This window comes from Pipistrellus kuhlii, unplaced genomic scaffold (genome assembly GCF_014108245.1).
Source record: "Pipistrellus kuhlii isolate mPipKuh1 unplaced genomic scaffold, mPipKuh1.p scaffold_m20_p_5, whole genome shotgun sequence".
Taxonomy (NCBI): domain Eukaryota; kingdom Metazoa; phylum Chordata; class Mammalia; order Chiroptera; family Vespertilionidae; genus Pipistrellus; species Pipistrellus kuhlii.
The window spans coordinates 35,570,873-35,591,098 of NW_023425551.1; the positions used below are offsets into that span (position 1 = coordinate 35,570,873).

General features: G+C 34.4%; 1 protein-coding gene across 7 annotated transcripts in view; it reads right to left on the minus strand.

Annotated features, from left to right (window-relative positions):
* Window positions 1-20,226, minus strand: part of GRIK2 (glutamate ionotropic receptor kainate type subunit 2) — a 534,217-nt gene that overhangs the window by 29,117 nt on the left and 484,874 nt on the right. For all 7 annotated transcript variants that reach the window (XM_036414148.2, XM_036414147.2, XM_045572768.1 and 4 more), the window contains one exon: window positions 8,883-9,108. In XM_036414148.2, the coding sequence (XP_036270041.1) occupies window positions 8,883-9,108 (226 nt within the window). The remainder of the gene's footprint in view (window positions 1-8,882; window positions 9,109-20,226) is intronic.

Consider the following 20,226-nt stretch of genomic DNA (forward strand, 5'->3'; position numbering starts at 1 on the left):
TGTGAGAGGGATGTTTGATTCCTGGCCCCATGATCGGGCCTAAATAGGCAGTTGAAAATCCCCCTCAGGATTTCAGATTAGAGAGGGTGCAGGCTGAATGAGGGACACCCCCACCAATGCACAAATTTCATTTCATGCATTGGGCCTCTAATATATATATATATATATATATATATATATATATATATATATATGTAGTTATAGATATAGATATATATCAAGTCATGTACCCCTAAGGACGTTGTAGAGATAGTCAATTTTAAACTTAAGAAACTATATTCAAAATAAAAAAACTGGCTTAAATTAGACAGAAGTTGTGCTTTTTTTCCTCTGTCATAGATCTCAAAATGCAATGTCTTTATGACCTCAAGGAAAAGTAGTGTAAATACATTCTAATGAAAGGTCTAGTTGCACAATTCTCAGGAGAATATTCAAGTATTTAAGATCACAAAGGGAGATACTTATACGAGGCATGCAAATGTACCAATAAAAATAATCAAATTATAGAGTGTTTTATCCAGTTGCCTTTTATTCATTTTCTGAATATCCCTTAGCTCACATGAAAAATAGGAAGCGTGAATGTTATCAGCATATAATGAAAAAGTAAACTTTGTTCGCTGGTTTTGACCTATTCCATATGTATTAGTTAAAAGTGGCTGGTGAAGTACATTTGTAGTCACATTTTTCCCCTGGATATTGTCTGATGCTAAGTATGAAAATATAAATAGTTTTATCCTGGAAACCCTTCCTTTCTTACAATTTTTCATTTGCAGAGTAATCATTTGACAAGTAGTAAACACGGAAATGTCAGGAATGCTTTTTTAACTATACTATTTTCATTTCAAATCCAATATCAAACTTTAATAAATGAATTATAAAAATTGGATGATTTTAAATAAAATCATCATCGTACTCATAAAGAGTCCCCAAAATGAGAGAGAAGATAACTTTTTAAAGATAGTAAAGTACCCATCCTTTAAGGTAGAACTCAAGTGCTTTTTTAAAATTTGGCTTTGGTACTCAATGAACTCTACCAATCTGAGACCCTATATTATATAACAGGGCACTTGTTTATGTTGTACTTCCCTTGTTTTGTGTTATATTTGTTTTTCCAATTTGTCTCTTAAGAAAGGGAATGATATGTATCAACATTTTGTATTCATTATTTTACAGAGCTAAGCAGGTTGAAGAGTGATAAAGTTTCTTATAGATTGACCAAATACAAGGGAAGCATTTATGTCTCCAGAGATAACCTTCTATGAATACCTCTTAGACTCCATTTAGTAAACACTCAGGAAGCTTTTAAAGAAGAAAAAACTTCACTTTACTTATTTAGATAATGCCCTATAATAGGATTTGTCTTATGTTTGTAAAATAGATAATCACTTCCTCCTAAATTGTGGTTAGCTAACTACAGTATGTCTATTGGCTGATGGTAAAACCCTAGTTAGGTTCCAAAGGAAAATACTTCTAACTGGTTAGGAATGGGCGATATTAACAGTCCACTTTATCTACAATATATTCAATATTTCTGAATATATAAAAATAGAAAGCAAAAAGAGTATGATACAAATAACTTAAAACCACAAATACATTCTTTCAATTATTATGAAACATTTCTTTAGGCCCTAGCTGGTTTGGCTCAGTGGATAGAGTGTCAGCCTGCAGACTGGGTCCTGGGTCCCATTCTGGTCAAGGGCACATATCTGGGTTGTGCACTCCATCCTCAGAGGTGAGCTTGCAGGAGGCAGCCAATCAACAATTCTCTCTCACCATTGATATATCTCTTTTTCTCTCTTCCTCTATAAAATCAATAAAAATATATTTTAAAAAATAAAAATAAAATAGTTCTTCAAGGTAGTCTTTTGGAATTCTTTGTGACACATATGTTCTGGTCGAAAATACTATAATATGTTTAATTCTTATCACATTCTGATTATATAGACATAATTCTACGAATTTACAGATGAGGACTCTGAATCTAAGGAAGGATCAGCAACTGTACCCAGGACACCTGGGATACAGAGATAGAAGTTGTATCCTATATAATAAAAGGCTAATATGCAAATTGTCTCCTCAGCAGTTCGACTGCTTGCTATGATGTGCCCTGACCACCAGGTTGTGGTGTGGAACGAAGGAAGGCTCTGGCAGGCAACTGGCAGCCAGGGGGAGGAAGGCCCAATTGGCCCTGATCGCTGGCCAGGCCTACGGACCCTACCCATGCACATATTTCATGCATTGGGCCTCTAGTTCAGTGTTTCCCAACCTTCTCTCATGATGAGAATCACCTGGTGGAGTTGTTAAAACACAGATTCCTGAATCCCAACTAAGAAGTGCTAAACTAGAATTTTTGGGAACATATAGGTAAAATTGTATACTTAACTAGTGCTCTAAGACAGATTTTATATACAGAGCACTAAGTTAGGTATGCAATTTTACCTATATGTTCCCAAAAATTCTAGTTTAGCACTTCTTAGTTGGGATTCAGGAATCTGTGTTTTAACAACTCCACCAGGTGATTCTCATCATGAGAGAAGGTTGGGAAACACTGCTCTAGTTTATACATAAGTCATCTGACTTCAAAGGCCACAGATTCTATGAGAAAATTGCTTTCACATGAGTGCCAGCAGATGCAAGGCATTTGTCTTTGTAATTTAGTAATTACAAAATTTAACTCTATGCTTTGACTCATATTTTCTAACAAGTGTTACTTATTGATCTTACTTAGTCCTGCTAACTAAAGGATGACAGTCTGACATAGTCAATCTGGCTAGCTCATCTATAATAGAATTTGAATCCACATGACCTTGGACTAATCAACATAAGATGCTTACTAAATAAATTCATTAACTGAATGTTTGCATATAAAATCTATCTGAAGTGTTTTCATGAAAATTATCTCTAGGCATTATTTGCATATCATTGGTCAGCATTTACAATATAAATGAAGGCTACTCACACACTGGTGCTCCCAATTCATCAAATTCCCACCGGAAGCTTTCTAGATTTTAACATACAAAGTCAGTTCATGATTCATGATGTCTGGTGAGCAGGCACAGCTTACTGAGGCTCATCTGTTTTCCGTGACTTGAAATGTGGACTTTCACAACTATGGGAGGAATGTACAGCCTCTACAGGTGTAATTTGACTTTTTTGTTGTTTAATTCAGGCTCTGAGAATTATTAGATCTCAATTTAGCTTTCAAAATCACATCACCAACATTAAAAGTGTGCTACTTGTGCAATGAAAAAATAGAATGCATTTTAATGGAAGGTTTGACCTGCAGAAAAAATGAATAATTTGCAACAATTTTTGTGCATTATGTCCAACTAATGAAGATAAATGTATTCATTCACTTCAGTAAAACTGAAGAACTGAAGGCTGGCAATTTTATGCATCTGTAATGATGAGTATTACAGTACTTATTATATGATGAATTGGGAATTCTAGAAATGGATGGTGAGCAAAATGAGGAAAACATGCTTCTCATGCTGATTTCTATTGTTATAAACATGGGCATATGCTTTAAACAAACAACATGAGCTGGTAAGAAAGCAGCAGTCTTGGAAAAAATCCATTAAGGTCATGACTCCCCTAGTACTATTTCTACATCTTTTACTTCATCAAATAATGAGAAAAAATAATCAGTGAGATCTTACCCATTTAACATTAGAAAACAAAAGTAAGAAACAAAGAAACATTTCAAATTGTTTCTGTGTCAGTGGTATACTTCTACCATAAAGAGTCAATGATATAACCTATTGTGGCTTTTCCCCCCTTTACTTTAGATTGATTATATGTAAGGGCATTATAATGAGATGAAAGTTACTTGAGGATCTATTCTGTATTCCTTAATATAAAATGTTAGAAAACAGTTTATAAAGGTAACATTAAAATCTAATTATGAAATAAGGATGTACCTTCCTATTTATAATTAAATTAGAGGCCCAGCACATGATTACCTAGAGCATGTATAGGGCCCCCGAGGCCTAGCCTGCCATCAGGGCCTTGTCTGCTGCTCTGTGATGCCTCCCATGCTCCATGGAGGATGTTATAAATAACTCCCAACTCATGCCATTCCCCCACGTACTGCCACCTCCCGCCACGGGCCACGTGGGTCCCACCTCGCCGTAAGTCCCAGCCTGCAAAAGGTACTCCATGCACCTCATGGTGATGATACCCATGACCACAGACCTTTTATGATATAGACAGTAAATATGATAGAAATAAGGTATATACAACAATTTTGTATGTGATAAATTATCTTTGAAATTCAACCTTAGCATTTAAAGGCATTATCAATATATTCAACTTACGACATTCATGTTTACATTGCCATTTTGGATTTTGTTTACTGAAATAACAACTCACCAACTGTTTGAAACATCTTATTAATTTAACCCCACACGTAAAATGCGGTCATAGAAAACTTAGCATCATTGACAGTATGGAGAAGCATGAATACAATTTTCTCAATCCCCTTCTCTGCTGACACATAATTCACTGATGTTATCAACGTGGTGAGGAACGAAAAAAGAATGAAGGGTGCCGCTAGCTTATTGTTAAAGTAAAATAGTTTTAATGAGACCCTTCAGTTGCTTTACAATATAGTGAACAGAGCAAAGCAAAATAACACAAACTGGCCCTAATGGATTTTTTTTTCTATACTGCTGCTTTCCCACCAGCTCATGGACTGCTGAGTCTGCCTAGTCCTCAAAATGCAATATGCACTCAACATCTGAAAGAGAGAAGCCAAAAAGGCTTTTAGTGGGAGCAGTCGGAAGGGAGGCAATATAGTCGAAAATGCTATTACAGTGGAAATGCTCCCTGTTTGGGTAAGATTATCACCTACAGTGAATTAAGAGGCAAGATTGCAACTGTGCACACATTTTAAATAGCCCTTAATGAAACTGCTGTGATTTTCTGTTTTTGGCTTTACCCCATCCAGGGTTTTGCTGTTGTTGTTTTCTTAATTATTTTTAAATCCTCACTCGAGGACACGTTTTTATTTATTTAAAAGGGGAGGGGAGAGAAAGAGAGAGAAAGAGAAAGAGAGGTTGAAACATCTATCAGCTGCCTCCCATACAGGCCCAACTGGGAAAATCCAATCTGTAACATTTTCACATATGGGGCAATGCGCTAACCGAGCGAACCACCAGGCCTGGGCTTTTCTTAATTCTTTTGAATGAAATAGGAAGTTCCAATAGCTTATTATGAGTAAGAACACCTACAACTTCACAACTCTACCTTCAATGGATACCACATTAAAATAACATTGCTGTCATCAGGAAAATTATGAAAGAGATTTAATGTCCTCCAAGCTTAATTAGAGCAGTTTATGCTTATTTAGCGTTTATCTCCACATTATTGTTGATAGCTCTGCAAAGGTATTTTTGTGTAGAGAGAGCTTCCCTAATTAAATGGCTTACATCTGAGTCATTCAGCAATTTCACAACACGCTGGTCAGTAATCATCACTCTCAGAGTGATGAATGGTGACCACGGTGGGCTTCTAAAGATGAATCACTCAAGAGGAGGCTGAACATGCTAAGAAGATGCATGGAGTTTTAGGAGAAAAAAAAATATATAATTTTTGAAATATTTATGATTTCCCACACCAAAAGACAGTATTTTATATTTTAACCTCCTGTGTTTAACTACATGTGCCTCTGTGACATTTGAAAACCTGAGCTATTGTACTAACAAAGGGAATTCCTCTCTGTGATCACATTCCCAATATTAGTATAGCTAAAATGTTCATTATGGATTATGGCTCCTGCAGATATAAGCACAAACTCTTGGGGAATTTCTGGTAATGATCTAAATTTCCAGAGATCGATCCCATATTACGCTTTGAATATATTTATCTCATTAGCTCTTGCAGCAAATGATAGAGATCCTCCAATAAACATTTGCTCACAACTAAATGAATTATTTTATTTTGTTTATTTTTTCCTTATAATTAACAAAAAATTAAAACTAAATAAATATAACATATTACAAATAATCTCCAGTATACTTGAACACTGATGGCATAAAAGATAAATGCTAATTAACTAGCTGAGAAATGCAGACTAAGATGTTAGTTGAAAGTTTGGGTAAATCAGAATCTCATTCAAGCACTAGAATTGCATGTCATTGTGCTTATTAGTGACTAAATAAATATAAATAACTTATGAAGCCATATTTCTATCAGTGGTATGACATAGCAAATAATAAATTAGTGCCTAACATTTTTTTCTCAGAAGTTATGTATTTGGGGGAATAAAATGTGAAAGTTTATTCCCCCAAATAAAATTATTTGATGAAATTATATGAGATACCATTCACTCACAATGTATTGAGTTAAAATAATTTTATTTTATGTTAATTATTTTAAAAAGAATTTTATTGATTTTTCAGAAAGGGAGGAAGGAGAGGAAGAGAGAGAGAACAAAGAGAGAGAGAGAGAGAGAGAGAGAGAGAGAGAGAGAGAGAGAGAGAGAGAGAGAGAAATTGATTGGTTGCCTCCTATATGCTCCCCAACTGGGAATGAACTTGCAACCTAGATTCCTGACCTGCCCAGAACTGAACCCATGAAATTCTGGTGCACAGGATGATGCTCCAACCAACTGAGCCAGAACCCAAAATAATTTTGGATTTATGTCATATTATGAATGAATGAAGTATAATACACTAAACATTAATAACTTAATGCTATCATGTCAAAGAGAATAAATGTTATCTGAACTAGAGAGATAAAAAGTATATTGTGGTATCTAGGAGAGTGATTTGAATATTCATTTCTTTAAAATTATATTATAGTGTTCAATTTTATCTAATTTAGTGTAAAAACAAAATATATGTTAAATTCATTAAATAACTTTTTAATAATAATGTGACATTAAAAAATTTAGACATTATTTGGCAATGAATAAAGAAGAATGCTCTATAATATTATTCCTCATTTACATATTTGCTAAGTCACTATGTTATTCAGACCTTTTAAATTTTTATTTGTATGTGCTGATAAATTTGATTAAAATGACAAGGTCCTTTAAAAAGTTAGAAATTTATCATGTGCTATTGCCAATTTTTAAAAAATAATTTTAATCAATACACCAATATATTACACTATTATATCACACTAATCTACAAACGACAAAAAAATAATTCCACTCAGATATATAATCCAACTGGGTTTTTGTAAGTTTCTCATGAAAGTGACCTTGCTGATATCAGTAAACATTTTCCAAATAACTCAGCTTTCTTCAGAAGTAAATAATTGACCTATTAGCCAAGTTGAACAGATAAAAGGAAAAAAAAATCTACATCCTAAGGCTTTTAGTTTGTTTTGTTTTCATCATATCTGTAAATTTAATAGAGGAAGTAGAAATTCCAAGTTCTGTTCCCAGTATTTTCCTCAATTTAAAGTTACATTAAAATAAAATTTTTACATACTATTTTAAATTGTTTTGTTTTCTTGATAAGTCAATAACTTTTACTAAACAGGGCCAAGGGCAAGGAGAGATCAAAATTTGTTCTATATATGGTTACAATAAACTATAACAAAAAGCTTCCTTACAACTAATTCAACTATTATCTTTCTTTTTAAAATAGTTCTCATATCTGAAATATCCTGGTTGTTTTTTGAGATTTTTTATAATATACTCTTTTGATTTATTTTTACCAAACCTTTCCTCAAAGCAAGATAGTACACTGGTACATTGTATTTACAAAACAAATAAGCAAATAATAATTTAAAAAAAAAACCCTCCAATTTAAAGTTTTATATTAAGTATAGGTCAAATTTACTTATTTAAGAAATTTGAAAATTATGAGTTCTATTATGTAACTATTCCTAAAAAATGTATGTGCTATACTTCAAGGTCCTTTTACATCCTCCTCAAATCTTACTCAATTCTCACTACCCTGTACTACTCAACTTAGTTTAATAAGGTCATCACACTTAATAATATAAGATGGCTAGCTCTAAAAGTTATTTTTTTTCTGCTTGTAAATCTTACTGTTCCATCATATGTATTGATGTAGAATTCATTTGTTCAGCAAATAATAACTTAGGTCTCAAAGAATGCAGGCCCTGTTATATGTTCATATAGAAAATAATACAATAACTAATAAATTATAATACAAGAATAAACTCTGTTTTGTGTATTTATAAATGTAAACATACTTTTGCCTCTCTCTGTCATACATACATATATATACGTATATATATATGTCTCTCTCTCTCTCTCTCTCTCTATATATATATATATATATGAAGTATAAAACAAAATTTTAGTTTTTAGTTTTGTTTTTTTCTGGTGATTTTTTATTTTATTTCATAATTATTATTAAAAATAATTTTGTCAGATGGAAAAAAGGGGATATTAAAAATAATGAATCCTGCATGTCAAATATTCTAGCTATGTTACAGGAATAATTTATTATATGTATCTTCTCTTAAGAAAATAAATACTCAACTAAACCATTTGTTGCTCATTCTTTTCATTAACTTTCTAACTCAGATACAACACACATAAGCCACAAATTTGAGGAAAAAAAAAGAGAAAGTTGCAAAAGCTTCATTTTATCAGTAAAACATTTTTTAAAATGTCCGATTGAAAAGGACTTTTAGAGGGATGCTGGAGGATTTTTCAATATTGATTCAGTAAAAATACCTACTGACCATTTTGGCAGAAATAAAATTGTCTTTTGTTACTTATCCATTTAGAAGCAGATGTCTAAATTGCTTCCCTGATTTTCCACAGTAACAGAATGTAGCAAGATGCATTCACAAAAAACAAAACTCATAATGGTCTATGCAGGCACCATTTTTATCACTTTCTCACAGCAACTAAGATTAATGAGCAAAGAACAAGTGGCTGACATCAAACATACCCATGGGGGTGCCAACGCCATAACCTTTGGAGTCTATAAGGCCACCAATCTGCGTCAGGTTGCAGTTCCGCTGGGTAACAAACTCGATGGTTGTTGACTCCATTAGGAAAGCATAATCAGAGGTGAGGACTCGCTGGATTCCTTCCTCATTACTTTTGACGAGCACTGACTGCCTCCTGCTACTCATAAAGGCCCACATTTTGTCATACGTGGATATTTTTGATTTCTGGAGGGAAAATAAAACACATAAGAAAGACAATCCTTAGTATCCATGTGATCCTACAATATTAAGGTGGACTGACTATATTTACTTTATTCATACTACCTTTAATTGCATTATTAACAATAGTAACATCTAAACAGAAAACCAAAATCTGTATAAAATTTTTCTCATAGCAATTCCTCATATGTTTCCAGGAATAGTACAGATTTATGTAACAAATATTTCAACTGTGTCCCAATGCACAAAAATGCACAAGTAGAAAATCACAGAAGCTAATAAAAAGGAAAATAAACAAGATTGATAGGGAGGGTCTTTTGTGCTTATATCTCACATGAGTGCTTCATGTGTATAATTTTGTCTTTCAACATTACGGTAACATTAATTTGATAGAGACAGACACTGGACAACGATTGACACTGTAAAACTTCAAGAGGTTATTTTTCTCAATTCGGTTGACTGTAAGACAGATGTCATGTCACCCCCAAGGATACTCAAAGACACAGGTTAAAGAGATGAGAGTAACTCATTACAAACAAAGGTGTTACAAATATGAATGACTACATTTCCACTGAGACTCAGCCTGCCTCTGGACAACAGAAAATCTATCATTTAGGTCCATTAACAAACTAAAGATTTCTGGACCAATAAAATTGAATAATTTTTATATGCAACGCAAATTCTCTGTGGGCTTTACTAGGTTTTCATTGCTAAGAGAAAGAAATGAGTTTTATTCAGAAGGAACTGGAACAACACAAACATGAAAAAGGTGAGTATCTGCTTATGGAAAGCTCTTCTGTCAATCCCTTACCATAGTTTAATTCTTATACATCACAATACTGAAGCTATAAACAGAAGATATTCATCATACTGGTTGCACTGTTATAAAAAGCTAAAATAGCCAAATGATTTTCAAATAAATATATATGCAATCTTTTTACAGCGTAAGCATGCTTTTAATCCTACATGAGCCAGGTCATAAATTTGATAGTACCATGGCTTCTACTGACAGGCAGGTACAGCCTGTCCATTGTGGTTGAGTGGTTGATCATCGACCCAGAAACCAAGAGATTGCTGTTAGATTCCTGGTAGGAGCACATGCCCGGGTTGTGGGCTTGGTCACCAGAAAGGGGGCATGTGGAACGCAACAAATATATGTTGTTTCTCTCATTGATTTTTCTTTTCTTTTCTTTTCTTTTTAAATTGTGTTCTATACTTTTTTTTTGTAACATTTGCTTCTCTTTTTTTTTTCTTTATATATTCTATTGATTTTGTACAGAGAGGAAGGGAGAGAGATAGTTAGAAACATCAATGAGAGAGAGTCATCGATCAGCTGCCTCCTGCACATTCCCTACTGGGGATATGCCTGCAACCAAGGTACATGCCCTTGACCGGAATCGAACCCCGGACCCTTCAGTCCCCAAGCTGATGCTCTATCCATTGAGCCAAACCGGTTTCGGCTCTCTCATCGATTTTTCTATCTCTCTATCCTTCTCCCTTTATCCCTCTCTCTAAAAATTAATGAAAACATAAAAAAGCATATCATAACAATGTTTATAAAAATTCTTGCACTGTTTCAATGATAAAAGGGGAAGAGAAATCCTAACTTAGCTGGAGGAAAAAAGTAAAGGTATGTGCGTGCTATAGAAAAGCAAGTATAGTATTAGGGCTAAGAGAGGTAAGAAATGCAAACCTTTGCTCTCCTGGGAAACTGAAACATTCTAACAGGACAATGGCTCATACTCTAAAAGAGAGCAGCGAAAACACCTCGAATAGCAGCCCAAACTTGTAATCCTAATAATCAGTAACATAATAGTCAGAAAAAGTTCATTTCCTTTCAAAGGTAAGAAAATTTTTCCTAATGTTTGCATTAAGTGAGGATTAAATGCAAACAAAACTAAAATTATAGTTTACCTGCGGATTACAATTATTTTAGGTAAAAAAATGAATGCAGTTTTCGATTTAGTAAATCTGTGACTGAAAATAAATAAATACTATTCAATAAAGGATAACACTAAATTTTTTGTGATAAACACACACACACACACACATCGATTGAAAATTTAAAATGTAATATCTTTAGCAGGAGTGATAATACAATATCAGAACATGAGTGGAAAAAACCAAGTAGGGAATGAGAAAGTGAACAAAAAGTTATTTTTACCTGTATTGGCCACAAATTGCCTAAATTATCTGCTTTGCTTTAGCTATTAAAATATTGGCAATCAGTGTCTTCTATGCCTATCCAAATTTATGTATGAAATTTTTGCTTTGATAGGGCCAAAACACTTTTTTAATTTAAATTATGTTTCTTGAATTATGCTGCCATAATGTTTGACATAAGCTGGAAATAATTCTAGATATTGTCCAGATTCCAGGTGTTGCAAAAACTTAACATGCGAGGAGATCATGGATATTTGCCTTTCTTATAGGAGCAGTGAGAAGTGGAAGCAGGTGTGAGGCAGATTTAGGATACAATCACATTTGCATTGTGAGACCACTGAGGCTGCTATGTGGAGATCAGCAGTGGCAAAGTTAAATGTAAGAAGGAGTACATACCAACAGTATGTACTCTATGTTAGAAACAGTACATGTATTAGAAGAGTAGTGTGGAAAATAGAAAGAAATGGAAGTATTCAAGGTGTGTGTGTGTGTGTGTGTGTGTGTGTGTGTGTGTTGTGTGTGTGCAATGGATAACACTTGGTCATTATTGGAATAATGGAAGTAAAGAAGAGATTTAGGTTAACTCCTTGCTTTATCTGGGAGTAAAGAAAACATATATTAAGTCAGAGACACCTAAAGAACATCCAAATGGATCAGTTGTGATGTGAAGTTAGATATGTAAGTTTGGGCTTCAGAGGGTAATTCAAGACAAGATATATGGATCTTGGGGTCCTCCTGGATACAGAAGACAAAGTAGCAGCTGGAGGAGAAAATAGTCTTAGACAAAGGGGAGTCCTACGGTCAAGCTTTGCACAGTTTTGAACAATGGCTGGCAGAGAAGACTGAGCCTGCAAGTGAAACATAAAAAAAGTAAAAGAGACAGACCTCTTACCATGTGAGACAGCATGGAGGGACCTGGACAGAGTTTTGCTAAGTGAAATAAGCCAGTCAGAGGAAGGCAAGTATCACATGATCTCACTCATATGTGGAATCTAATGAACAAATAAACTGATAAACAAAATAGATCCACAGACATGGAAGCATGGAATAGACTGATGAAGAGTCTCAGAGGAAAAGGGAGTGGGGAGCAGGAAGAGATTAACCAAAGAATTTATGTGCACATAGACATAATCCATGGCACAGAGAACTGTGCAGTGAAGGCCTGTAGGGGAGGTTGAGCTGGGGGTTAATAGGGAAAAACAGAGGACATCTGTAATATTCAATATTTTCAACAATAAAGATAAATTTATAAAAAGAATTATCAAATTAAATTAAGGAATAGAATCTGCAAACTGTGGTACTGTGATCAAGGCAACAGAATATTAATTGAGGAAGTTGTCACAGTAATGATTTACCAAAATAAGACAAAAATGCACACAATGAGAATGGAATAATATCTTTGGATTTGGCAACAGAGAGTTCCTTGGTTATTTTAGCAAAAGTTAATTTAGGGGAGTGAAGCACTTAGAAATAACATTGAAACAGATTAAAGAATGGGAAAGTAAAATGAAACCAGTAAATGCCAAAAAGAGAAAAAATCAGAAAGTAGGTCACTGGAGAAGAGGATTTACAGGGAAGGGCATATAATATTTTGGTTTAAGTAAGATTTTCAAGGATTAAAGAGATTTGAGCATGTTTAAACAACAATAGGGTATTTTAAAAAAAATATATTTTATTGATTTTTTTACAGAGAGGAAAGGAGAGTTAGAAATACCGATGAGAGAGAATCATTGATCAGCTGCCTCTTGCACACCCCCTACCGGGGATGTGTCCGCAACCAAGGTACATGCCCTTGACCGGAATCGAACCCCGGACCCTTCAGTCTGCAGGCCGAAGCTCTATCCACTGAGCCAAACCGGTTTCGACAACAATGGGGTATTTTGAGGGGAAAAGGATTAACATGCCTGAGATAGAAAGAACAATCAAGAATTTAACATTTCTACTAAGGTGAGTCACAAATGGAATTGAAGAGGATTTAAAAAACTGTAATTTGGCTTGACTTCTGAGTTCTAAATATTTATATTAAACACATGTAGAATTATATTTATACACTAACCTATTGTATAAGGAAATGAGAAATTAAAAAAACCTCAGGTGGATTTCTTTTTAATAAAATAGAAAAATGTTGAATGTCTTCATAGTAAAATAAACTATAGGATCTCTAAGATGATGGAACTGTACAAGCTAAAGATTAGGAATTAAAATGCATTTAAAGTCAGGAATGAAATAAATACAAATATAATTAATCACATATGAACATGTTGGGTATGAAAGTTATATGTAAACTTTGAAGAAAGGACAAATCAAGTTGCAATGTGAACAAAAGTTTGTTGGTAGAACGTAGGACATGTTGAGAGAACCACCTGCACTATGTTGTGCTCAATATCCTATCACTATGATTAGTTTCATTCAATGAAATAGCACTGTTCACTATTAAGGGATGTGATAAAATTATGGATAGAAACTAAGTTGCTGAGCTGAAATATGCAAAGAAGTGAGGACCAAGGCAGCACACCAACAATGACTCAGAATTTGGGATATAGGTTGGCCCTATGCATTGCTGCTGCCAAATTGATTACAAAGTCTTTCCAGGAGAAATGTATTATTTAAGAGAAATATGAAAAATCAACGTTAGGTAATAAGCTAAATGTCTATATATATAAGCCTAAATGACCAGCCAACTGGTTGCTATAACATGCACTGACCACCAAGGGGCAGATGCTCAATGCAGGAGCTGCTCCCTAGTGGTCAGTGCACCCCCACATTGGGAGTCCCACACAGCTGACCTGGATGAGCAGGGCTAGGATGAGCAGGAGTGGCTGCTCTCTGGATCCCTACAGGTCATGCTGAGGGACCCCACTGGTGCACAAATTCATGCACCAGGGCTCTAGTGAAATAATATCATCCTCTATAAGGAGAGGAATGAGACGATGACAAATTAGAGCATAGGTGCTCACATATAGTGGTCAAGTAAAAGAAATATTAAATTAGTACAAATTAAATTAGCGTCGTGTTTTACTCCTTAATTTCACAGATGAGAAATTTCATCGGTAAGAAAAGAAATTACCAGTGAAGGTAGATTTGTAAAGAGAAAAATGATGATAGGATTTGTGACATCATGGTTTTATAGAAGAATTTTACTTATATAATAAAATTACTTCTTTGGCAAAAATGTAAAGCCTTTCTAAGTATCATCCTTAGAGTTATGCCATGCATAGTAATTTAGACAGAATATGTAAAGGACATAAATTAAATGACATCTCAGAGACATTGCTTGAAATGCATATGAAAGTCAAAGCCCTACAGAGGAATGGCATATTTAAATTTTTCTAAATAAAATCATTGTATTTCCTCATGCAACTGAATCCCATCATATTGAATACTCAAAACAATTTCTTTTTCTTTTTCTTTTTCTTTTGTGCCCACATTAAAGACAATATTCTTTCTATGTTACAGCAAATAGATTTAGGATGTCAATGTTTAGCATTCTTTATTGTGTCAAAATGCTGAGGCTTGTAAGCTTATTTGATTTTTGCTACATCAGCACAAAACAAATAAAACCAGTTCATAAAGCAATGTACTTTTATAATGGAATTTTTCCTGGACTCTGAAACACCAACAAAAAAATAAAAATAAAAAAATAAAAAAAGGATTCTTCTTGAGAATAACCTTACAAAGAATAAGAAATGCAATGCTTTTTAAAATTCACAGATGCCAAGTGATTTTGTGTTTAAAAAAAAACATTTAGTATAAACACGTTAATATTTAAAACATATAGCTAATGATTTAAAACTTTAGAATAGCCGTGAATGCTGAGTTGGTTGAGTATCATTATGTGCACTGAAAGGTCTCTGGTTTGATTCCACATCAGAGTACACATACTTAGGCTGTGGGTTCAGTCTCCGGTTGGAATATTCCTGGGAGGCAACCAATTGATATTTCTCTGTCTTTCTCTCTCCACTACCTTTCTCTCACTCCCTAAAATCAATAAAAATATTTTTTTAAATAAAAAAGACATTTTTCCTTAACTCTAAAGTTTGCAACTTGAAATTATTTGGTTCTTTGCAATTCTTATGTAAGTAATGGTTTTAGGCAACATTCCCCCGCCCCCCCCCCCCCGAGCATTTAAAAGAGAGATCTTTAGAACTTCTAAGATGTTATAAGAAGAGTGCTTTGAAATTTTGTTTTTATTCCCTTTGAAAAGTTTATGAGATTTAATGAAACAAAGGGTTACTAGTATTCAGCCTGCATAGATCTTTTTCTTATCTGGAGCAACATATTTCATAAATACAATGTCATATTCTTTTTTTTTTTTAATATATTTTATTGATTTTACACAGAGAGGAATTGAGAGGGACAGAGAGTTAGAAACGTCGATGAGAGAGAAACATTGACCAGCCGCCTCTTGCACACACCCCACAGGGGATGTGCCTGCAACCAAGGTACATGCCCTTGACTGGAATCGAACCCGGGACCTTTCAGTCCATAGGCCGACGCTCTATCCACTGAGCCAAACCAGTCCCGGCCAATGTCATATTCTTTAAAAAAAAAATACCTTTGTCTTAAATTTCTTGAGTATACAAATGCATTCTTCACCTCAATTCATTTTGATGCTGTTAAGTATAAAATAAGCTTTGGGAACCATTTTATGCTCATTGGACCTGTTTTTATAAATCTGTCAGAAAGCCAAAAATATGACAAGAAAAGAACATATTTGTTTGACCTCTGGAAGTAAGAATTTAAAATTAGTATTTTAAATATGTTCTAGAAGAAACTTTATTTCCATGAATAAGACAGAAAATCTTCAACATATGTATTGCTTGAAATATCATAACAACAAACAACAATAGCACAAATAATTATTTTGTAATATGATTTATTATCCTATATAATAAAAGCCTAGGTAGTGTTGTGTGACATTGTCACAAGATGGCCATCACAAGATGGTCACGACAAGATGGCCAGCAGGGGAGGGAAGGTGGGGGCAAACAGGCCGAAAGGGAAGGGCAGTTAAGGGTGATCAGGCTGGCAGGGGAGGGCAGTTGGAGTTGATTGGGCCATCAGGAGAGCAGTTAGGCATCAATCAGGCCAGCAGGGGAGCAGTTAGGGGCAATCAGGCAGGCAGACAAAAGAATGGTTGGGAGCCAGCAGTTGATCAGTCCTAACCTGGCAGTCAGACATCCCCCTTGGGGTTCCAGGTTGGAGAAAGTACAGGCCGGGCTGAGGGACACCCCTGCTTCATACAGGAATTTTGGGCATCAGGCCTTCAGTATATATTAAAGATCAGATTATTTAATAAAGTTAAGCAGGGCATACAATACCCAAAGCATCTAAAAGAAACCTAAAAAGTACTTTATATTAGAAACTCACTTCTTTATATCTAAAACTATTCATGAAAAAAACATTTTAGCTCCTAAACCATAATGTCTGGTAGAATTAGTTTGAAGTTTGATAAAAAAAATAAATATGGAGAAATATCTTTAAAAAACAAGTAATTTTTTTTATTATATTTTGTAATTAACCAAAATTTGGTTATATTTGGCACTTACTCCTTTTCAATAAATTCCACATGACCAATTTTATTTCTAATGTTAACTTTAATATCTTGTTAAAATGTCATAATAACATTTCTTACTTTGTTATGAAAAAGTCACATGTAATATTTCATAATCTATGGTTTGAGAAAAAGCCTATACCAAGGTCTCTGTTGGTAAAGGAGAATTTGGCTGAGATTTGCATTTTAATTTTTTATTACAGTAAATAAATTACCAACAATACTGGAACATATGTGCTAGGTAAGAACAGCTGAGCCCTATTTGGACTCATCTGACCTTGGTCATTAGGAAATTAGAGTTAATTCAGGAAAACAGGACTGAAGCCATATGTGGTTCCTATCAAAGATGGAGCTGAGGCTAGTGCAGTGATCTGGAAACATTTGGTTGTTAGCAAACCTGTCAGTCCTTGGAATAATTCTGGCAGTTTTATCTAAAAGCATCTGCAAACTCTTAAAACAGGATATCTGAACGGAAGGGCACTGGAACAGAGGGAATTGCTCTTCTTGGTGTTACTGAGAGTTAGGCAAGGAATAAATGAGCATAACATGATAGGCAGCAAGTTTAAAACCATTTGGTGCAGTTAAAAAGTTATCCCTTTTGGGGAGTCGAACCAGTATTAGATGGTTCATCCTGCACTTTACAAAATCACCGACAGTCTCCAGTCACTGCATTTAATTCCTTAAATGAGATATCTTGAATGTTTTGGGTCAGTTTTTTTTTCCTTTTGTTACAATTAATAGTAATCAGCAATATATTTTATTGTCATTCTGCCAAATTTAAATAAAATTAGAAAATCCGATTTCATTTGGTCAATGGAGAGCCTTGAATATGCCACAGTTCCTTGGCCCTATCAAATAAAAAGTTTTCCTGCCAATTGCAGGGGAATGTTATGAGGAATAAATGAGAAAATTCATATAAATCATACTTAACAATCAGATTTTATTTATATTGCAAGTTTATGTGATCAATCAATGGAGAAACATAGTAACTCTATGCTAAGACTGGAACACAGGTCACTGCATTCCTATATCTATGCCTTTATTTTTTGTATAATTTATAACTTTTAGGAATGTGGAAACATCCTACCTCTCCTCCCCTACGTCCCTGTAACCTGACCTGATAACCCTACTGAGTATGATTTGCAAAAGTATCCTGAGTCCTGGCTGAGAGAGCATCATTAACCTGCATGGCTTATCTCATGAGACTTTTCCACAAAGGAAAACTCTGGGGCAGGGAAGTCTTATTTTAAATCTCAGCTCATCCTCTGGAATGCTTCCCTTGCTTACTCATTTACTCACTCATTATTTCATTCCCATACTTACGGAGCACCAGCTTGGTGTAATGACCATGCCTGACATTGAACAGGCAGAGATGAACCAAAAACGAATCATGACCCTGTCCTAACAACGCTTAAAATCTTCTAATGTGTGACAAGCAAACTAAGAATTATAAAATGTGTGACAGCTGAGGCGTAACCTAATTGATGAGCGGTGAGATGACAGAAAACCAGAGGAAGTACAATAGTTCTCATTCGTTTAAGATTCAAGTCAGTCAGAGTGTTGCTGGTCAAATTATCGGAACATATTATTGTCTGTCATCTTGCCAGAACCTGTTCTAGGTTTTCTAAACTTTATTGAGAGATGATGCAAACCTAAGGATATGGCTTGCAGTTGGTCTTGCTTTTGTTTCACAGAAAAACAAACAAACAAACACACACACACACACACACACACACACACACACACACACACACACGTATGGGGACAGATTCAAACACCATTCCAAAGCCTTCTTATAACAAAACACTTTTTATATTGTAATCTCTTTTCTTCTCTTTCTGTCTAGTACCCTTTATCCTATAAAGAATCCTTCATTTTATGGTTTGGATTCCACCACATACTCCCCCCTTCCCCCCCCCACACACACACACAAAACTCCCTTTACCTGGCAATATTTAAGTATATTTAAGTCTTTTAGATCTTAACTTCCTTTCCTCTAGTTAACTTTCTTTCACCCAAAATGGTCTTTCTAAATCTCAAACTGGGCCATTTCAAACCATATTTTATTAACTGACGTATATGGCTCCCTGTTTCTCCTAAAATGAAGGGGATTAATAACACAGGTTACAAAACTTAAACAGGCAAAGCCAGTTGTCTATTTTGTCCTCATTCCTCTTTAACTTCTTTCTAACAGGATATAAATTCCCATCCTATCATTCATAGCAATTTGGCCCAATTGTATCTCCATTTATATAATTAGGAAACATTAATGGAGCTTTGATGAATTCTTCTTGATAAGGCAGACTCGGTTGGCATGTTCCCTGTCCTAGATAGGTTCAAAGTACATATACCCAATCTTGGCAGTTTTCTGTATTCTTTTTTTTTAAAAATATATTTTATTGATTTTTCACAGAGAGGAAGAGAGAGGGATAGAGAGTTAGAAACATTGATGACAAAGAATCATCGATCAGCTGCCTCTTACACACCCTTTACTGTGGATGTGACTGCAACCAAGGTACATGCCCTTGACCGGAATCGAACCCGGGACTCTTCAGTCCGCAGGCGATTGCTCTATCCACTGAGCCAAACCGGTTTTGGCTGTTTTCTGTATTCTTTATGGCTCTTGTTGAGTCATAGTGTTAGGTATATCTTTGTACCTAGTATGAGAATTGGCAGAAAGACACTCTATAAATGTCTCAACAAATGAGCAGAGTACATTAATGAAATTATAAAAGGCAATTAGCTATGAAACACTAGGTTATTATCAGAACTATATAGCTGAAGATTCATCCCAAGGAAATGCAATAATATATTTATTATCAATTAATTCTGAGATGTATTAACTCTACATAAAGTTATTATTATAGAATAACTGATCAATCATGAAAATGTATTAAATCTCATTTTTTATGCAGATATGTTTAAATAATGGGAAATTTCCACAACATTGTAATTTACTAAAGGAAGACTTGGGTCAATATTATTACTGATAATATAAATAACACATATTCTTAGCTGCTTTTTAAAAACTACTCTTGATTGTGAATTTCTTATGTGCAATATGCTGTGTTAAGCACTTTAAGTACACAATGTTATTTAAACTCTCCTATCCCTAATGGATAGGTTACATGAAATCCATTAAAAAATGAGATTTTAGGGTAATTAAACATCTCAATGCAAGGTTTAAGGCAGACTTTTAATTTATATGCTTAAGCAACTTGCTGTGACTTATAACAGTATACACAATTTTGCTAAAATTGTTTTTCTGTAATTAGTCTTTTGTATTATTTAAGAGTGATTTAGTGATAAACCAAAATATATTTTCTAAAGTAAATACTATGCAATGAAGCAAAATAGATGTAAGATAATAGATTTTGGCTCACTAACTAAACAATAATAAAGTTAAG